At 30.8% G+C, this 22698-nt stretch overlaps 1 protein-coding gene across 1 annotated transcript in view; it reads left to right on the forward strand.

The window, feature by feature from the left end:
* Positions 1 to 22470, forward strand: part of LOC131844674 (uncharacterized) — an 82696-nt gene extending 60226 nt beyond the window's left edge. Inside the window, exons 2-5 of the mRNA XM_059193612.1 lie at positions 13282 to 13496; positions 17740 to 17875; positions 19891 to 20150; positions 21684 to 22470. Of these exons, the coding sequence (XP_059049595.1) occupies positions 13282 to 13496; positions 17740 to 17875; positions 19891 to 20150; positions 21684 to 21905 (833 nt within the window). The 3' untranslated portion in view covers positions 21906 to 22470. The remainder of the gene's footprint in view (positions 1 to 13281; positions 13497 to 17739; positions 17876 to 19890; positions 20151 to 21683) is intronic.
* Positions 22471 to 22698: the final 228 nt, after the last annotated feature.

A 22698-nucleotide genomic window follows, 5' to 3' on the forward strand; every position in this document is an offset into this window, starting at 1 on the left:
AGTTGGCAATGCTTTTAACTGGGAAGTCAGGCTCTAAGCAGCGGTTCATCAGCACTTTTAGTCAACAGAGGTAAAAATAAATCTTTATGAATATGTAAAGTTTGCAAATGGAGTCAGGCAAAAATAAATCTTCATGAATATGTAGTTTGCAATTGGAATCCCGAGTCATAAGTACAGATATGTCTTGTTATTCGACATTAAAGGCACGTGTAGTTGTAGTAGTTGTCGTTAATGAAAGATGTAGGTATATAAAAGGTAATGATTCAAGTAGAATAAAAATTAAATTGACTTTTATGGAACGAATTTTTATCAGTAGCTAAATGTGGGTATAAGCTGCCTGCGGCGTGGCCAAATTCATCGCCCCCTTATATTTGTTACTGCCTTCAAGGCATATTTCAAAATTTTACAAAATATAATAAGAAAGGGTAAAAATATTCTCCACAAAATGTTGCCCACATTAAAGTAAGTAAAAGTAGCGTTCGCAGTAACTAAGATTGTTGACATAATTTCTGATTAGTACATATATTTTTTGTTACGATTTATGTAAGAATATTATTAATATTTTAATTTAAATTTCAGCATGCGTAAAAAATTTGTTGTTGAAACGCCATCACGATAGGCATGATGGCTCACGGCTTTATCGTATAAGGGCCTCCGTGATCTAGCTGTCTAGGACACCGTCTTGCTTACAACGGTATCCGAGTATTTTAGGTGTAATTATTATGTATGTCTGATGTATTAAGTAAGTATTTCTATCACTCGATAGTGCTCTGTGAGTTGGCCTGTTCTATTATTTAGTTCATTTCAAATTTGCAATGAGGTTAATGTCCGTAAGGTATGTATGCCCGTAGTCTAGACACCACCTATCACAGCATATTATCACTAGACTGAGCGAAAAGCAGTCGTGAAGTTCCATTGATTAATTTTATACCAAACATAAGAGCAAGTAAAATATCACTCAAACGTACGTTGACGGCCCATAAATATGTCGAGCAGTCTGTCCTCACGTCGTCACTCGTTTAATTACACATAAAAAGCACAACAACCGTTTACTTGTGAGACACTTACCAAGTACGAGCGGGAATTTTATTGACACTCGCCTCCGTACCATTTCACAACTTCGACATTGTTTGCTTTCAAAATTAGACGAGGTATGGTTAAACAAAAATATACATTCTTTTTAGGTTTAGTTATCCAATAAGTGGTAATGGAGTTCTATCAAATAGTCTTAGGTCTCAACGGACATTACATACCATGTTTTATAAAATGTAGAAAACAAACATGGGGTCTAAAAATGTTTATTAAAAGAATATGATTAGGTGATCATAACCCTACGATGACTGTGGGTCAGCTCGTTATGTAAAATAAATCGCATTATATCCTGTAAAGTAGCGCTTTTAGACCCCACAATAATAAAAATATTGTTATAATTGAATTTGTTATACATTCTTTTACTAATATTCAATGTGCTGATTACTGTATTCCAATTATTTTGTTTAATTCAGTATTAGAGATAAGTGCGACAGAGATTTAGTGAACTGTTCACTACTACTAGTAGAGGCCTTTCAATAAGAAAAGACTATGTTGTGACATAAATTTCGGCCTTAAACAAGGCATCGTCAAACAATTAATGACTTTGTCACGGTCTACACGCCAACCAACCGAGCGGTCAACACTGTGCTTCCAAACTCCCATTAATTAATTTCCTGGTGATGGCTCCTTTAGAAGTAAAACACATCGCAGCCCCGGACTTGATTATATAACGGAATTGCAATTTTTATATAAATATAATGCACAATTAAAACATACAAGAATATATTTTTGAATAGTATAGAATAGAATATATATCAATCGTTATATATAGCTACAAAATATTTTTAATACAGTAATAGATGCATTTAGTACATACCTCGTATCATTATTTTTAAACCTATTTAAAATACATAAATATCCAAGTGTGCATAATAAAATAGGTCATGAAGCATACTGGTGATGTTCATTTGGTCACTTTTTGGCACTGAATGCTGGTTTAATATCATAAATAAAAAGAATATTGAATAAACATTAGTATCGAACTACCTTTCGCATTTTCATTCATTTTTATAAAAAAATATTAGGTATAATGTATTAATTATCTATAATAATTCATGGTCGAATTTATCACCTTCTTTATTTTAAAGTCGGTTAAAGATTATTCTAAAAGTAAAATTCATTATGATTAAACGACGTAAATTAATATAATAAGAAATACGTCTGTATGAGTTATTTATTACTGCTACCCTAATGAAATTGTTATTAAATTAGCTAATAAAATAGGTAGGTATGTACCGCGTTTATTAACTAACAATAAGTCCTTTTGATGCCAAGTACTCTTTTTTATAAGAAACCAAGAGCCCTCTCTTAATGTTGAATTGCTGTTGACGTGAATGATTTAAAAAAATATACAAGCAAGCGGCCCAACTTTATTATGAAAAGTAAAGGGCGTTTTAATAGTTCTTTGTTTCTAAAGTTAAATGTGCATTTTTATAATATCCTGCTAAATATAAATCTGTTGCTGTATAATTAGATATACTATATTGCATATTATTATATAAATTGGATTTGTTTTCATGCTAGTTTTATTTCGTATAAGTTTGAAATATGCATATAGGTAGACTATGAACGTGGATATGAACTGATCGGCCATTTTGATGTATTTATTGGCACTAGATTGATATGGCTCCAACAAGAATAGTCAAAAATGATTACAAGAGTGAGTTAGAGTGCAGTTTATTTCTATATATATATATTTTGTACATAGTTAAATTGTACTTCTTGCCTAAACAAACAATAGATATCATATTAAAAAACCAAAATAACCAAAATCCAAGTATAGATAATTTAGTAACATAAATTATTATTAATATATTCTTTTAGTTTACACTTTGTACAATGAAACATTTGGTAATACAGAGTCCTCGTTGTGGTAATGATGACAGAATAGCAAAACAATGTGTTGCCACTTCTTTTTATCTTCAGGATGTCGTAAAAAGCAACTAAGGGAATAAAGCACGATATAACAGTGCCAGAGAATGAAATTTCGAAACAATCTCTTATACCAAGCCGCCTGGCTAGAGTCGTAATAGTAGGTTAATATTCCCTTATTGGGGAGTTATCCGTGCTTAACAATGGGAGGTTAATGGGTTGATATATAATAATGACATGCTGAAATATTTTATGCAAGTTGAGCCTTAATGATATTGAATCTAAAATAGGGTAATTGCTTTCTAGTTTTACATTCAACGTACGTACATTATATGGTAAAACACAAAATCAACAACAGATTAATTTTCCTTGTAGCTTGGATGATATCGTTAAAAACGGTACAGCAATCACGGGTGGGCTTTAAATATTATTTAATGTTTGCTGAACACTGAAACAGTTTTGTATTATATTTCAATGGAAAATATCAAAGTACAATTTCATGAATGAAGTCGCTGATATAGTAAGTATATTAAATATTACATTATTCTTTTATTTATACGATTTAATAAAGCTTAAATATAATGAATGAGAAAAAGAAATAGTATATCATAAAAGGGAAAGTCATTGCTAGTAATTAAATAAACTTTACAAAACAATACGCATATTTCATTCGCGGTATCAAGTAAATATGAATCGACGTAGAACACGCTCCGCGAATTACGTAGAGCGCGGCTATTACATAAGTCGCGTGACTAATTTAGATGGCAGTCGTTAATGTCTACATAATTATAATAGCCACAAAAGTATTTTTATTGGCTAACCAACTTTATTGTTTTTACTCTTAAATTAAGTGTGTTTAATATTGAATGTACTTACGCACAAAATATTCAAGTAAGACAAGCCCATTTAGAAAAAATACCTTGCTAATATTATTAAAGTTTTTAAGAATGTATGAAATTTTGGATATTTATTACTCTTTTTATACTTCACTTTCTAATACGTCATTTTTTAGAATTTACGCGGCAACTAGCAGACCCGTACAATTTCGTCTGCGTTTAATTTCCCCATCTTTTGCAATCTTTTTTATTGCAGCTCAGCACCTATTGGTCATAGCGTAATATTATATAGCTTAAACCCTTTCTCGACAATTGGACTATCTAACACAAAAATATTTAAGTTGAACCAGTAGTTCCTGAGATTAGCGAGTTCAAACAAACAAACTCTTCAGATTTATAATATTAGTATAGATATATTTTCTTGTACACAAATTATATGCTTTTTGAACTTTATATATTCTAATACACTACATCGTCTGTATAAATGAATTTATGTGTTTATATATACATAGGATCACCGTTAAATATTTTCATGAGGAAGGTCTAATATGGCAAATGATGATGGACGACCTTATTACACTTCAGATGTGTGAATGAATATCCGCAGACAGCTAATCAATGTGAGTGTGCGATTAAAAGGCACTCAATTCGAGGCCCATGTGCGAACTGTATTGATAGTATTACACGAGCCACTTGAGTTGAACATAAAACAGATGGCCAATCTAGTCGCTACCCATTTGTATTGTAGCGCCATTTTGTAACAATTCCACACAATGCATTTGTTGTTATCGAAATAACCGATAGCAACTCTTTATTAATGACGATGTTCATTTAGTTTGCCAAAAATGTAACATGTACAAGTTTTCCATATGTATTGTTTTATAAATGATAAAAAGATCATTATTTAGTTTTAGACGTATATTTTATATTTTAATAGAGGTTAATCGTACAAAGTTGTCTGCGGGAATACCTCAGTTTTATTTACTTTGCCGCCAAGCGACTTTCCTTGTTTACTATGCTGTATTGCTGTACTATGTACGGATACGTCTAAGCATGGAAATTACAGCATGCATGATAATCTGAGTCCTCTGGAATGGAAACGCATGGGGTATCACGGGTATTATACTCGTATGATAACGTGATATGTGTAGTGCTATTAGTGTATATAGGCGATAGTTACCGCATACCATCAGGTGGGTTGTTAGCTTGTTTACTATTATACTCACATAGAAAAATATTTATTACGTTACATTAATGACAGTGATTCTACATTTATATACAGAAGTATGATACTAAAATGGGTCAATTTCCCTAATAGGTTAACACTAGACTTGTCAAGTTAATAATTCAATCCACGTCAAGGGAGGTGTGCAATGCGTCAATCTTTTATTAATATGTCAGGAAATTTGGCATCGTCAGTCTTCTCAAGGTTTGTCGTAAGGGAGGGTGGCGGATGAAATATATCAATTACACCGCATTATATACTAAATATTTATATGCTTACCTGGTCTTAGGACGAAATAATTTTATGTTAAATTATTTTTCTGGATTGAGTTGCATGCGCCTAAAGTCCTCTAATTGCCACTATTATCCACGAATGAGACGGGAGATGATTGAAATTAAGAAATATCCCAATTTCAACTGAGAGATTAATGTTATTATCTGCGTGGAATTCAATGATAAAGAAGTTCAATCAAAGTTTGTTAGGATCAGTCAATAAATATCGTGAGTGCTGTGTGCAACAGTCTTTCGTTGGACAATCTAGTGACGGTAGTAGAAAATACTCCTAGCACCTATCGATATTGTCATCGCTGTTACTCCAGTCAGCTTGTGATCACGTCTAAAGCAACCTAGCAGTAGCGACGTCAAGAGAGGGGAATATATTTATTACTATAAAATTATTCCTGTTATAATATGTACACGAAAGTAAAAAATAAATAATAATCGCGTGGGTCATTGCAACTCAAAAGGAATATAGTCTATAAAAGGAAGAGTGCACTATTTACAAAATATAATTACAAAAAAATATACTGGCTTTGCAGACAAGAAATAAAATACAGTATGTCTTGGGGGCAACCACAAAAATTTGCAGTTCCATAAAATAGTCAGCGTTAGGGCTAAGACTTGTGTCATTACTGTTTTTTGTTCGCAAGTGTACTTTTTTCAGGGAGTTCACAAAAATTGGACGTAATTTGGGGGTGACCAATGTTTGGAATAATTTGCGGGAAGATTGAAGTGCCTCTCCACTTCAATTTTCCTACAAATTATTCCTAACATTGGTCATAAAAACGGCACAATCTAGCATCAAAGATATTGCCAAATGTAACGATATATTGAACTACATTATATACTCGTAGATTCAATTCGCGCGCTTATCTCATAAGGGACCTGAGATGCAGTTAGAATATATCCATCTGCCGTGACTTGGCATCGCGTGCCTTACGAAACGCCAGCTAAATGTTATAACCGATTCTCTCTTTCAAACGTCGTACATATCAATAAATGCCACGCCAGTATGATGGCTAAATTATCATGACGTGTTATCTAATTGTATCGATCATTGTAGATAACCCCTACGTTAGACGGTGTTACTTTAGTTCCAATTCGACAATTTATACGCTATGAGAATGTGTATTGTAAAAAATATTTTTTATTACATTCAATGTGTTTAGTAGGTATATTCAGAAAGCACATTACTGAAAAAAAATATTTGGCGCATCCAATCTACAAAGCAAACGTATAACAAGATATTCATTTTTAATTTTTATAAATGTAGTTTTATAATTAATTAATTGTAGCATTGTGGAATGAATGTAGGATGTAACTTGATGAAACATTGAAGAAATTACGAAAGAGGCAGAATGCGAGGTCAGTCTATACTGACTTTATGATCAGATAGATAGTATACTGTCTCATGAAGAAGTCAAAAATCATGATTATGAATCAAGGGTTAGCTATTGTGTTCATTTATTTAATTTTTATACAACTAGCAGTTACTCGCGAGTTCGTCTACTTCTTTTGAATAAAAGAAAGCCGATGTCTATTCTCGTAAATCTACCTTCATGTTAAATTTAATTAAGATCCGTTCAGCCATTTCACCGTGATAACGTATTAATTGGACAAATATGCAATTTTGTATTTATAATATTAGTATGGATGTAGAATTTGTTTGTGTGTTGACTTCATTCTAGTTCATTTTCCATAATTATGGGTTCGATCCCCGACAAGTACAAAATATATTTAAGTAAGTAATAAATTACATATAATGTTTATAAATAATTACTTAATTAATGTGAATTACTTAATAGATACTAAATATTTGTGAACAAATAGCAGCACACAATTTACACAAACTGAACAAAGTTGTGAACAGTACGGCGGTACACTCCACAAGTTTCGAAATTTATTCAGCTACTTTTCTTGCCGGCTATGCAATATGAAAAGGCTTTCTGAGTCTGAATAATGTCCTCACATTTTTCAAATTTCAACCAAAATGAAAATAAACGACATCGCTTCCCAATTCAGTTCCAATAATTGGTTTCATCCGATATTCCGTCTGTGTCATACTCAGAAAGCCATTTAATAAGGTATTACAGATTATGGCTGTTTCTACCGAAAGCAAATAATTGAGATTTAAATTACTTACGACATTTGCATTATTAGATACATTTAGATTATTTTCAGATTGCTGAGATGTTTCCGAATATAAGGTTCAATGCACGATGAACTTGGCTTGAAAGAAAAGCTTGGAGAATATTTGTTGAATGAAGCATCCCTTGTGAATTCATCTCTCAGCCTTAAGGCATCGACTAAGACTTGAGATGATTCTTTATGGAAATGATAATTTATCTGCATTTCAAACCAAATTGGACCGTTATTATTAATATTTCTGTGTATGATAAAGGAGAGTTAGGTTAAAAGTAACAACTTAGTAATTTTATTTAAAATACTCATATTATGTAGGTATATTTTTTTAATTAGAATAATATCAGAAATATTTTGTTGCCAAACAGGTTGAAGGTTAATGATGTAAGAATGTAATGTGTGTAGAATCACAGTTCGTGCCTTTGTTCGGGCATACAATATTATCTTAGACATAAAATTACATTATTCTTATATCTAGGTCACAGGAACTCAACACATATATTAGTAAAATCAAATTCTGTTCCAGAACTTACAGCAACGGCATAGAGATAGATAAAGATACCTATATTTATTAGTGTATTGTATATTAACTAAGAAATTATATTTATTTTTATAGCATGATAATAATAAAGTGACCTATCCCATGACACTACTCTATGTACTCTATGTTATTAAAGACTTTCCTTCTATACTTGGCATCGTAATAAAGGGTTCCAGTGGTATTTACAGAAAAATAGATACATCGCCAGTTGGGCTGCCTCAGTTTTAGAGTGAGAGGTAGTAAAAGTTTATATTCCACACCCATTTATATGTGTGTATGTCAGTATTAATAATGAATAAAGAAAAAACAAATGCAGAAATCTACTACAGGGTCATGGACTAATCTATGTGTATAATAACATAACGTACGACCGGGCTTTGAAAACTTTTACAAATATGTTGAAAAAGGTTTTTAATCAAAATTCCGAAGGACGGCAACAAAGTTGCAAATAACACGTATCTACTATATTTGTGAACAGCTAAAACCATAGGCTACGTTCCGGTTTACTGGATTCGTATAAAGATACTGTAAAGATTTTCTTCTCAAACTACATCTGTTGGAGACTGTAAGTAATATAATAAAAGATGCAAACACAAGACGTTTGGAAGGCGGCTTTCTGATAACACATATTGAAACCATACGTTACTTTCGGTTACACTCGCATTACTACCGCACCTGATACCGGCATCGAACTTCATTACATATTCAGAAGAGAAAACCACTATTTTTGCTACTTAATACGTGCTGTTGTTAGTAATTAATAAGCTGACGTTTTTGGATTTCCTAAACACGGGTACAGGAAAGAAAACTTCTGGTGAAACTTTGTTATTTATACGATTAATAATAACAAATATAATTCATGCTAATATTATACATGAAAATATATGCCTGAAACGGCTGAATGGATTTTAAAGTTTGACGTAAAGATTGTATCACTATGGGGATATTACTAACTATCACTTATCTCAAAAAAAAGCAAACGGAGTCGCGGGTAACTTTTTGTTTATTTTACATATATGTATGTCATGGCATAACTTCGTCTTCGACTAATTATTGATTTAAAGTTTAATATCATTCTTTCAAACATAATAATAGACATGCTTTGCTATAGCTACCTATGCTATATTTTATTATTAGGTATTGCTATGTTTAAAATTTCACTTCTATTTAGGATTCATGGCAACGTGTTTGAAATACTACAAAGCTATTATATACATATATATATAAGGATATTATGGTCTGTTCTAGCTGAACTCTCTTTGTATAAGCAAAACGTGTACTATCACTCGATGGCTGAGAGGTTGGCCGTCGACGGTTCGTCGCGTCGCTGACGTCACGCTTGCCATTTCCGTTCTGTAAGAGTATCTGTATTATCCCTTCGAGTGATACGTGTCATAATAATGGCATAACATTGAGGGGACTTAAACCGTACCGTTAGTCGTTAAGCCATTATGAAAAATATATATATTAAAAGTACCACAAACTTCTACGTTTACCACTCTTTAGAATTTGAAATCTGTTCAAAGGGTCTGAAGATCAGACATGTTTTCTATTCTGAAAATTTCTGTTTAATATTAAATAATTACTGAGCCAGGGCCAATTACATATTTATTAGTAAAATTACTGGAATAAAACAATCACTAAAGTGAAGTGCATGAACTACTTGCATGTTTTTTTAATGATGGATGGATTGAAAGGTGATAAGTATAAAAGGAGTGTATGCCTTGACATGAAGGCCTATAAAGATCAATGGAAGAAGATGCCTGCGCCGGCAAAGGCAGGGCAATGCTTATGAAATGTTATTAGAATAAAATTGATTAGTGAAAATCACAACTAATTGGCTAAAAGTTAACGTGTGATTGACATGGACAAACGTACAGACAAATAGCCAAAAATTTTAACAATAATTGTTTCAGGTTTTGTTACCTTCATAAAGTTTACATTACATTTTGTCTCATGTATGTATATATGTCATGCTCAGACAACAATCCGTTACGATTTTATTATATATATTTTCAGATAAAGATTCTCATCCTCTTCATTATTTTTTATAATAATATATAAGAAATTTTAGCATTAAAGAAAACCAAGGTGTTCTACAACTAGAACTGTTCTTCTGCTTTTTACTGTGGAACTCATTCTTATTCAGATTACCGACAGTTCGTTATTTATAATAATGTTAGTTTTGTACTATATTTTTTATAACTTCAAAGACTATTTGATTATTCCATCACGAACATTGGTTAAGAACTACTTTTCTCCAAAGTGTCTAAAAATACAAGAAAAGTATTGAAAACGATAGATGATTTTTTTTAAATATAACCGTCTTTTATTGGTACAATATGGCGATATGCCTAATGATTGTTTTTTATCGCTGTCCTCTTTGAACTTTCATTCTCTTTGAATCATTTAAATTTTGTCTTTCAAAACAAGTTATGTCTTTTGTGCAAAATTTTCAGATTCTCAAGTGAAAATGTATTTATATTTTTTATATGAAATTCATTGAGATATTTATAGATTATTGAGACATTAATTTTATTTTATCTGCTGGGCCACTTCTAATTAGTTTTATGTTATTTTTATACAAAATAAGTAAAAGTCAGAATTTTTATATATAAATATGACATATTATATATAAAAATAAACTAAAGTACTCTAAAGTACAAGAGTTTGATCATAATTATTTATTATAAACTTAAAACTTTTCCTTTTGTGTGAAATCGTCAGAATTATAAGATTCGCTAAATTAGAAATAACATTGTCAGATGTCCGCACGTACAATAGGAGATCACAGAAGAATGTGAATTGAAATGTCGAAAATGTCAGATGATTTTAAATTTACTTATTCAATGTGAATGTAAGGAAACCACGTGGAATTTGTCTTGTAGTCCTTATGACGCGCTTTGAGGAAAATGTGAAATAAAGATGTTTTTTGACACATAATCGTGGCTTTCAAACCATGCCTTTTCAGCGTTGCGCTATATATGTCCTTAAGTAGACTTTTATTTATTTTTGTTGTAACTTATTATCCGCATCTGAATTGAAGCACATATTGTGTTGTTATTTTATACTAAAAGTTTTGTATTTGTTAGTATGTAATGGCTGTAAATGTGTTTTTAGACAAAAACAAAATAATAACTTTCCACTTAGTTTAATTTATTCGATATCTATAAATAGTACATTAAACCTTCCTCAGAAGTTACTGCCGGCGTTAGAGGCTAGAAAGAAAACGGTTGAGTAATTAAGTTTTAAGAAATCTAAAACAGTTAAAAAGCCTAAGATTTTTTATTGTGTTGAAAATAAATATGTTTTAGAAGATTTACGAAATTGTATTTTTGGTGCACTTTATGAATAAGCTTTGTATTAGCTTATTAATCAAGGATCCTAAAACTTAAACATTAAAACAGCTTTTTTGCTAAACATATATACCATGTATAGCATAAAATAAATAATATCGTATATCTATCGTATAGCTCAGGATCACTATTGAAGCACTGAAAGTGTATTTCTTAGATATTCTTGTATGTTTTTTTTTAGAATTTATTTCTTTCCCTAGAACTTACTATTTAAAAATGCAATAAATAAAGCGAGCAGCAAGGATTCGGACTAAATGGAATACATGATTTACTATTGTGATTCATTGGCGAGTTTGCGCATTTTTATTAGAGACTGAATACCTACCCAAAATAGAAAAACTTCAGAAACATTTGCAGATTTTTTTATATATTTATATAATTTTCCTACCATGTCACTGCCTTGTTATACATTTCAACCAACACACAACTTAGAAAGGAAGCTGCTTGGCGGCTGAAATAGGTAAAACTTTGAACAAACCTCAGGTAAAGGGTAAAAACTTAAAAAAGGGTAACAAACGCACAAATTTCGTGAAACGTAACCAGTAAATTTAAATACCGTAAATACAGAAAACTTTTACTGATTACATTTTCATAGCATCGACGTCAGCCATAAAGGTTGTCCATTCCTAGACGAAGAGTATAAAGAAACAATTAATTAGAAAGTAGAATCTGCATTTTTCAATTACGCATATGCAAATGCGGCATAAAGTGGAGTTTCAGCGATATTCATCCAAAAGATGTCGATGGTGACTTTGAGTAGTTTGACATTGAACATCATTGTCATAACAATCTATTACGGTCCCTTATTATGCTGGACACGAGTCTCTCCGCCTACTATTACGATGTCTAGCGGATTGAGATTGGTTTTATTTCGAACTTTCCTTTGAATCGATATTATTTTTATTTAGAAAAAAAAAGAATGTTGACACATTGTATTTTTACTCCATCACCACGCGAATAAGATTGTATTGTTGCCAAAATCATTATGTTTTATATACAAGGAATGTATAAATCTGCCTATAATTAATAACTTAACAAATTTTAATGAGTGTGCCTGTTAAATTGTAGAATTAAGGTCGTGTACAGTAACAGTTTGGTAGCTCGTTGTCTTTATTCACCAATTTACTTACATTCGAGCTTCGCCCCGCGGGTCGTAAAGTAATATTATCCGCTGGGCGAGGGCAATAGTGCCTCTTTTACGGGCCACGAGCGCGTCACATGGGAAATTATTTGACGTGGCGTTTAATGGATTTTTGCCTTCATAACACGCTATCTACAGGCAAATAAAAATACCCGTACTACATACAATAAAATATTGTCGAAAAATTTGCCGCTTTAATTAATTTTATTATCGATATTAAAGTTCTACATGCACTTTTGTGAACTTTAATCTGAATGTAATGCTGATGTGTTTGTTTGGGTTTTTTTTTATTTGGCACTAGGTGTAAATCTTCTAATATTATTAAAGTATTTTTACTTTTGGTTTAACATATACTATGATTGTTATTTAATAAATGTCTGAAGTTTTTAATAATATTGTTTAAAGTAATGAATTCTTTAAATTTCGTACTATGGCCTCTACAAATAATGGGGTAATAAGTTCCGTATTATATTCTGCGTTATTAAATATTTTGAGATAATTTTATAATTTAGGTATTGCATCTTATGAATGAGGTTACTAATTTCCATCCGATTCTATTCTACTATATTTTCATTCAATAGTTATTTAATATCTTCACAATTCTAAAGTACTGTCATTTATTCGTACAATTACCTATTGCATATATGTGACGCGTCGTGGAAGCAATTTACTCCGAGTGAAACATTTTTTAATCAACCATTATGAGAATTTTATACTGTTATTATTGTTTTTCTTTAGTATTATATATTCTCATTTGGTAGTTCAATTATGTATTGATGATGGATATTATTTTAACAGATTGCGGCGTGAGAAGCTTAGAGTTACTGGAGCTACGTGTACCAGCACACGTGCCTCTTGGTACGCGGGCGCAGCTTTCCTGCCACTGGCGACTAGGACCTACTGACGTGTTATACTCGGTTAAATGGTATAAAGACGGCAAGGAGTTCTTCCGTCATGTACCCCGAGATATCGAGCCGTGCAGGAAGTTCCCTCTACCAGGCGTCGATGTCGTGGTAAGTGTTATCGCTATTTTGATTGCGTCCACTCCTGAACAGCTCTCCTTTCTAGAAACATAAAATAGTTTAAGTGCAGTTTAATTAATCAGTTGTTTGATAGACTGATTAGGTATAAATAAATATAAAATACCTAATATACAAAGCTCATCTGAAGTGGATACGTAATTTATATTTTAGATTTAATTATAAATAATTTTATTTCATACTACAATTTAAATATAATATAATGTTAAAATCCATATTATTCAAAATATAAACTTAGTAATAAATTTATATATTTTTATCACTTTATAAGAAACAAAATGATGTTACCAATGATAATATAAACTAATTTTAATATGAATTAATAACAATTTATAAGTTGAAAATATACAATAACAGACTATAGTCATACACAGGCGTCATTATGTATGTAATTATATAGTTTACATCATAGAACACCTCACACACTGTGTAGCGGACGAACTGATCTGAGACGATGATATCACAAACTGCAATGAACTTCTGGATAGCAAACATAGTGTAATTGGATTAATCCGTGAGTCAAGTTTGCTTAGGTCTCACCGAGTGGAAACAATATACTAAAACTCGACCGGATATTACTGCGTCGAGGGGCGCAGGTGTAAACACAACAGTCTGGCGGCTACCTTATATTTGCTACTTCAAATATTCCAGTTATATTTTCTCCCTTTCACATTTTTTTATATGAAGCAAATGTTATTTATTATAATTTAATCAGTACACCTTTCGGATAGTGATTAGACAGGTGCGTTGCATATTTATTAAAGGTGAGAATTGATATCTCAGCTTGTTTCAGAATGCGTTGCCTTATAAATATATATATTATTCTCTAAATTAATGTAATTATGACTAATTAGTCATAATTACATTAATTTAGAGAACCTATAATATATATAATTGCTATATATAGACAACCCAATTGGGTTGTCTATATATAGCAATTATAATTATTCAATTTCACTTGATCATCATTACACATTAGTACTTCATAGGCACACATTCAATCACATAAAAAGATAGTTTTTATGTAAAGAAGTCTATCGCCAGTTTAATTTTATGAAAATCTTTAGATTAAAATTATTATATTTTTAATGAAATTTTCTCTGTAATAACTTGTTACTTAATATTTAGGTTTCGTCCAAAGTAGTAATATTTTGCTAATTAAAATAATTATTGTTCCTAATTATAATTTCTGTCTCAGACTAATTTTCTATGTCCACTTACAAGTTGTATATTTATATTAATTTTGTAAGACGCCCGTCAAAAGTTTTAATTATATATCCAATTACGAGACTGAAATAAGTAAATAGTGTATTTATATTTATATTTATAAAGTAATAAATAAACAGAGATAAGGGAGAGTTAATATGTAAATAAAGCTGTATGATACCTTTACAATTAATCATAATTAATAATATATATGAAAGTGAATTTGTTATTATCTTCTAACTCTTTAACGACTCAATCAATCATCATAAACTTTGACATACACGCATTTTGTTTTGAATTAAGAAGAATATGTACAATTTATTATCACTAGTTGCGTTATAATTACAGATAAGTTTAATGCACAACATTTAAACTTTGTAATCCAGGCGAAATTCTAGGCCCTGGGTTAAAACTAGGACCTATATCAGTGAATTTAAAGTAGGTGTAGTAACTCTCAAATTATTTTCTTTTTCATTTATTCACGACCTTAACAGAAAGGATTCATTCTCCCATGGGGAATGCGACCTATTCTTTAAAACACTTCATTAAAGAGAACAGAACGTTCAAATACTAGTTTTTCTAACGCACAAAATATGATTAATTGCTTACATGATGGAGATATGTTTAAATTTTATTAGATTGTGTTTAACATAACTATTCTATTCTTCTCTTCATATTACTTTTTCTTATCTACAGGAGTTTCTTATAGTACATTAAATAACCATAACAGTAAAATTTTTATTGTGCATGTAAAAGAAGTACAATAAGAAAACAGTATAATTAAAGTCTATTAAAATTAAAACTATATATAATAGAATTTATTGTAAAACTAATTTTAGTAAATACTGAATGCATCTTTACTTTACGTAATTTATTTAAAGACCTCATTATAACATAATAATACAATTATAATAACGGCTAATAATGTAAATTGTAGATAACCTAATAATATACAATTAAGAATAAATAAAGAAATACAATAGGTATGTACCCAAAACATGTGTCAGATACTCTATAATTCAATCCAATTACTGTATTGCTCTCAGAACTCACTAATTTTATACTATATGAACGCTCTATAGGCTGTCTCTAAAAGACGTCTTTAATAGAGCGACGTAAAGTGGTATAGTAATGGATTTAACATCGCTGTTTGAAATGTAATCTGCGACTTCCTGCTTTAAATTTTATTGTGTTAGTTTCTTTCATGCACCAAAATGTTATAATTTTTTGAACTAGTGTAATTAAACGAATTTCTATGTATGCCATTGTTTTAAAGATAACATAAAATTACAACTTAATAAAGACATGACTAAACATAACATAGCAAGGTCCAGTGGACTGTAGTGGGCTAATAATGCCGATGATAATGATGACATGACATGATGATATGAGTCGTATTAAAAGACAACGTAATGGCTGTAACACTGACAGTAACGCATGTATCTAAGAGACAGTTACCACTTACCATCAGGTAGGCTGTCAGCTTCTTGGCCATTCTAATTACCTAGATATTACAATTAGTTAGGTACATTTATGTTATTAGAATAAGAAATAGGTATTACAAAAAGTATAATTCGAGCTTCTATTTTCCCGTTGGCATTACACAGACATATTATTATTTAAGTACTGTTTAGTACTTTTTATTAACACGTGTAAGAAGTATATAAATATATATTACTAAGATAAATAGTGGTAATAATATGAAGTGAAAAGAAGAAAACAAAACAAGAAATCTTTTTTTGTTTTACTTGTGTTATAACGAAAATAGATATAAACAGAAGGATGAAAGGAAATATATGATAATGATTGGTGTCTTGAACAAGCCATGTCAAAGAAGGCGAATGTTGTGTCGTTGATACCCTAACATTATTTAATATTTTATGGTTGCTTGGAAACAATATGTGATATGATATCTGTAACCAAATCATTCGCTATAAACAGTATCACTAACAATGAATGCTTGAACCTTCAGGGGAAAATAAAATTCGTAAACAAAGGATTTGAACAAGGAAGGATATCAAAAGCAAGGGGATTGCAATATTATTGTATTTAATATTTACATGTAACTAAGATTACGTGACTATATCTATGTATACATATACACTACATGTGATGACTATTGAAGCAAATAAATAATATCTTATATTTTTTATACTTATCTATGACCTATTAAAATTGTAAAGAATGAGTTCATGCAACACATTCTATTATCGTTTAATTTTATCGATTGGTACAAGTTTCAGTTTGTAGCATTTGGAGATCTGTGCCCGTATGCCCTAGTTATATATAACATGAAGATCATTTCTATGTTCATCTTCACTTCAGATCTTTCAAAGGGTATATGGTCATATGTCATTGTATAGTACTCAGAAAACCAAATAAATATTTTTTTTAAATATAAAATATACTGAGATTCTTACATGTTTGAATTAAGTACCAACAGAATTATATAAAAATATTAGGTCGAAAGGAATAGGTACTATTATTTTTAAGAATTATTCAATTACTACAATATTTCTTTATAATAACCCTAAGGCTTAAAAAGAAAAACTGGATTATACATGTTAGCATAGTTCTAGAACCTACATAAATGACAATTCTTGATAAAATATTTTGTTTTTATATATAATGTCTTTTATAGCTTGGCCAGTAAGCAAACGTTGTCACGAAACACCAAAACTTGTATCGAAAAATATATGGTAATTCAAAATTCAACTGTAATGGTACATAAAAAATAATTCTACTTATTCATATAAAATATATTGAGAATATACGTATATTATATATTTTATACACATTTCGATAAGGTACATTAATAGGTGCCGAATTACGTTATGGCAAGTTTTGAAGCTTACAGAAATATCATAAAAAAGTATTTGTCGTCCATTATAGAGTCGCCTCTACTATTAAGTATCTTAATTCAATTGGTATGTTTAATTTCTTGATTATTATAATATTGTTGTGTTTATCAGTTTACATTCGCATCCAATCATGTCAATGATAATGGCAGGCATCAAGTCGGGACGCTGCCAATGTCACTCTACATGCGGCGGTCCTGGAAACCGGTGGGAGGTACCGCTGCGAGGTGTCAGGGGAGCGGCCGCTCTTCCTCACTGTGTCAGACCACGCTGACATGACCATCGTTGGTAAGTTGCGTATAGGCATAAGAGTTTTGTTCTATTCTGTAAATATGAGCTAAAAATTGGGATCCACTATTTTTATGAAATGTTTGTGTAACTAAATAATAATAAAAATAGTAATACAGGGCTTATCATATATAAATAATCAGTAAGTTTTGGAGAAATATTGTTCATTTATATGGATATTATAATAAATTCAATTGATAACAACTTTATTCTGATGTAGTAATGCAAAGTTTGCATCCAAATCAAAAAGCAAAAATCCTAATATATATATATCTGTATAATAATTAAGTATTATACAGATATAAATATTAGGATTTTAAATTTTTATTGTATTGAATAATTTACTATTTAAGCGAACAAAAATCAATACGAAGTCAGCTATTCATAATGTCATTAATTAGGTATATAATATTACCTAGTAGTAGTAGTAGGCTGTTTTCATGAGGCAAATAATGTTTAAAAATAGGACTTTAGTGGGTTGTTATATAGTTAGACATCACAAATCAAGGTAAAACTGAATATATTTCGAAAATATATTTCGTACATATTATACTAAATTTATCAAGTAGACGCTTAGTTGGTATGAAAATTTTAAAAATTATTGTCAATTTTCCGCTTTACTTCTTCGGTAAATTTATTCAGATTCATAGTTATTACTCAATATTTATTCGCCTTAATGTATTAATGATAATGCGTCTCGTCTAGTTATTGCCATTAAAATATATTTTCTTATGTACGCTAGTCATAAAATTAAAGCTGAAGACGTGAATGAAACTGCAAAACAATGAGACATCAGCTTCCCATAAAGTTTCAACCCTATGTAATCTATGTATAGACTATTGATCCTATTAATTGCATGCTACATTGACGAGACTAGGATAAGCGATTAATCTACAGTAGTTTCGAGGGAAAGTCGAACAGATCTTCCAAGTTTTGGAACTAACATCCAATTTAATCAGAAACGATAATAGAATGTGTTGGACAGTTAGTAAAATGACTAAGCAGACTCTGTGTACGTCAGTATTTCAATGAAATTGTTTCCCATGAGGGTTACTATTATTATGTAATATTCTCTTTACAGTTTTATTATTATACACTTGTGCGAGTATTTACGACTCTTTCGCATGGTGGAGAAGCTTTATAATATTAAGGGTGTTTATATGTACGTATCACATTTTCGTTACATTTATTGTGATTAAATTGTAACGTTTGAAATTTTAATTAAAAAGTTAAACTTTCAAAAAAGTATTATATAAATTTGTAAATAATGACTACTTGAATAAGTAGATTCTACAAGCTATATTTTATAATTTAAATAAAGTTTAGCCAAACCTAAACGGAATTCTCAATCGATAGAATATCATTTAATATATTTAACTTACTGCATATAAAAAGCTTTTCATGAAATTTTATAATATTTATAGTATAAAAATACGTTGTACGTAACAACGTATCTTGTGCGAGGAGTAAAAAATAATCTTTAATTTTAAAAGATTCGTACGGCGTGACCTCCCTAAATATACCCATTCAATTAAAAAGAAATCGTGGTTATCGGCGATCACATTTTAAAGAAATGGATATACAAAAATGTGCGTAGAGTATATCTAATTCATAAATCTTAACCGACTGTCAAGAGGAGAAGGTTCTGTTTTCGCTAAAATGTAAGGAATTTTTTATGATTCATTTTGTGTTGAATCGGAGCCTTAATTATGTGAGGACGTTAACTAATAATTCTCTTTTGAAACGCGTTAAAATATGCAATAGTGTAATACGAGTGAATACTCTTGCATTGCGAATCGTACAACTTAGTTCTCATGAAACTTTGATATGGCTCATAGAAAATAAAAAAAATCAAATGTCATCGTTACTTAATATAGTGGTTTACTCCGTTTTGCTTTCATATGATAATGTTTCAACATAACATTTCAAGACAGACAGACAGGACTAGAAATGGTAATAATTGTATACACTGTAATTCTATTTACAAAACATCGTAAATTAGTGTAAATTTCCAGCATTGCCCGACCATGGACCAACGATAACAGGGTCGCGTCTGCGATATCAGATTGGAGACAGGGTCCAAGTGAATTGTACGTCGGGGAAGTCACGACCGGCTACCCGGTTAGCGTGGTATATTAACGGTGAGCCGGCCCCCTCCCCGGCGGTTCTGGCCCCCACGCACCAAATAACTGACGACGGGCTGGAAGTCACCAGTCTCGCACTTGACTTCAAAGCCAAGCCCAAACACTTTAGGAAGGGAGACCTTAAATTAAAAGTAAGTAATTTTAAAAATTGTTATATTATATGTATTAGAAGCAGGTATGCCAACCATAGAAGAATCTTTGTATGTTATAAATAAAAAGTAGGTTAAAATTTTTATAAAATTATGTTAGTATAAGAATTTGTATTTTTTTTTTATTTTTTAGTATAAGGCTTAGTGGCAACCCTGATTATAGTTTTTTATATCGCAGGGCGATGAGTTTTGTAAGACAGAGCAAAGCTAGCAACCTCCACGCTGTTCCTTCGTGCAAACAGTCGTGTTTTATTCCTAATGATTTCATCTCGAGCTAACTGTCTTAACTTTATACTCATTCTTTCATTTTCTACTATGTACCATATGTATGTAAAAATAACATTGAAAATAGATATGCCAAATATACATATTAAAATAGAGTATTAAAGTTAAACTGTTAAGGCATATTTACTAATACCAATTGACGACGTTATGTAAATTTTCCCTAATATTAGAAATACGAACATATATTTGTTTGTTACCTTTATACAACCAACGGATCTTAATTAAATTTGACGTGAAAATATCTTACTTCATGAGTTATTTTAAAAAAGCACTCGAAGTTGCAGGTAACAGATAGTACCTTATATTTTGAATTTAACAAGTAGACCTTTTATTGAGATACTATAATTATTAGAATTTTATATTTTTGTTGACATAATAATTCGTACATAGCATGTACTATAATTAAGACTATACGTTGTATTGCTTATACTGACGTTTATCAAAGGTGTCAGGTGCATTGGAACCCCTGTAAAAGCCTTTTAGTGCCTGCATTTTTGCAGAACCTCATTCCATGAGTTTAAACAAAGTTTTCCCTCCAAAGTATTATATTGAATACAAACATTTCTCACTTATTTTGATCAACATAAGTTTACAAACAGAAGTTATGAGCTAAAACTTTTATCGATTTACGTTTTTTGCTTGTTTTGAAAAGTTGGCAACTTTTGGTGTTTACGATCTGCCATCCGCAAAAGTTTTTGTGTTATATTATCACTTATTTTGATTATAAATTGCCATTAATATTATATACAAACATTTGATTCCCTCTATCAAAAAATATTTTTAAATTCATGTAATTTATATAGTTTAACTACACATATGTATATTAAAATACTAATCCCCATATACATAAAAACGATAAATTTATTGAACGTATTGAATTGTTTTGACTATAAGGTCAAAACAATTCAATACGTTCAATAAAAAAAAATAACAAAATACTGTAATATTTGGTTTGTAAAAAGTATTAGTTAATAGTTAAAAAAAAAAATGTTTATTCGTTTAAAAGTAGAATAAACTTAAATTTATATCCATATTTATTTTACAATCTATATTCATGAAGTGTTAACCCTAAATATCATGAATTACGATGTTTACATTGTGTTCACATTGAATTTAGGGAAGCGTACGGCAACCAAAAAGGCTTAACGTGTACTTACTTACTCGCTTAATGTAATATGTAATAACAGATAAGTTATGTTTCAATATAACATAAATCTGTTTCTTTGACAGTGTTTGGCCACAATAGCAACAGTGTATTGGCGTAGCAATGAGGAGAGCGTCCAAGGGGAACGCTTGAAAGGCTACGCAAGGTCCCGGGAGCTCAGTGAGGGAACATCGCGCGCGGACCGGGTCCAAGCCGCGGTTAAACCTGGGGGCTCCTCCACCGGACTCAGTGTCACCACACGTCTACTTGTGTTGTGTACGTTGATTATATACATGTTACCAACATGACTCCGGAATGAAACGATATGTGATATGCTCTTATAAGTGCTGAAACAAGATTTGTGATAGTTCTACGTTTGTTGTGAAGTATAGGTGTGAAAAGTGATGGAAAACGCTTGGACGAATATTTTGACAATTTGCTGGTTCGCTCTCTATGCTTTTAGGACCAGAATCCATTCCATACTTACTCTTAAGTTACAAATAATATCAATTTGTTATAATAACAATTAACTAACTTACTTTGTTAATAATGCCAGGACCACCGAGGCACTTTAACCTTACAGTTACACCTAAACAGAGCTGAAATTTATATACTTAGCTATAATCAGTGGGTAATTTGAATATACCTAATGTTGTTAAGATCAAATTATGGTTGTAAATGATAGTAAAGTTGAGAATAAGATTATGATAGAGGAAATTATTTATAAAAGCAAAATGTTAAATACAAACGATTAAATTGGATATTTTAATGCATTGCGAGATTCTATTTCGAACATTATATGGGAATGGATCATTCATTAGGGACGGAATATTAATTTAGACATTTAAAAGTTTACAGGAATTGTAACTGCTACTAATATATGGTAATGTAGATACATCTGCTTATACCATATCAGCGTGTTATAACTTCCTCAAGACAACATAGGCTATATTCTATTTTAATATTCAGATATTGATATCTACGTCATTATATCATAGGTATCAATTTCCCCTTTTATAACTATTATATTGTCCCCAAGTGCAGCAATTTAATAAAACTACTGATCGAGTGTTCACTTGATTCTTTATCTAAATAAAATTT

The sequence above is a fragment of the Achroia grisella genome, unplaced genomic scaffold (assembly GCF_030625045.1).
Source record: "Achroia grisella isolate CSIRO2021 unplaced genomic scaffold, CSIRO_AGI_Agris_v1 utg4116, whole genome shotgun sequence".
Lineage (NCBI taxonomy): Eukaryota > Metazoa > Arthropoda > Insecta > Lepidoptera > Pyralidae > Achroia > Achroia grisella.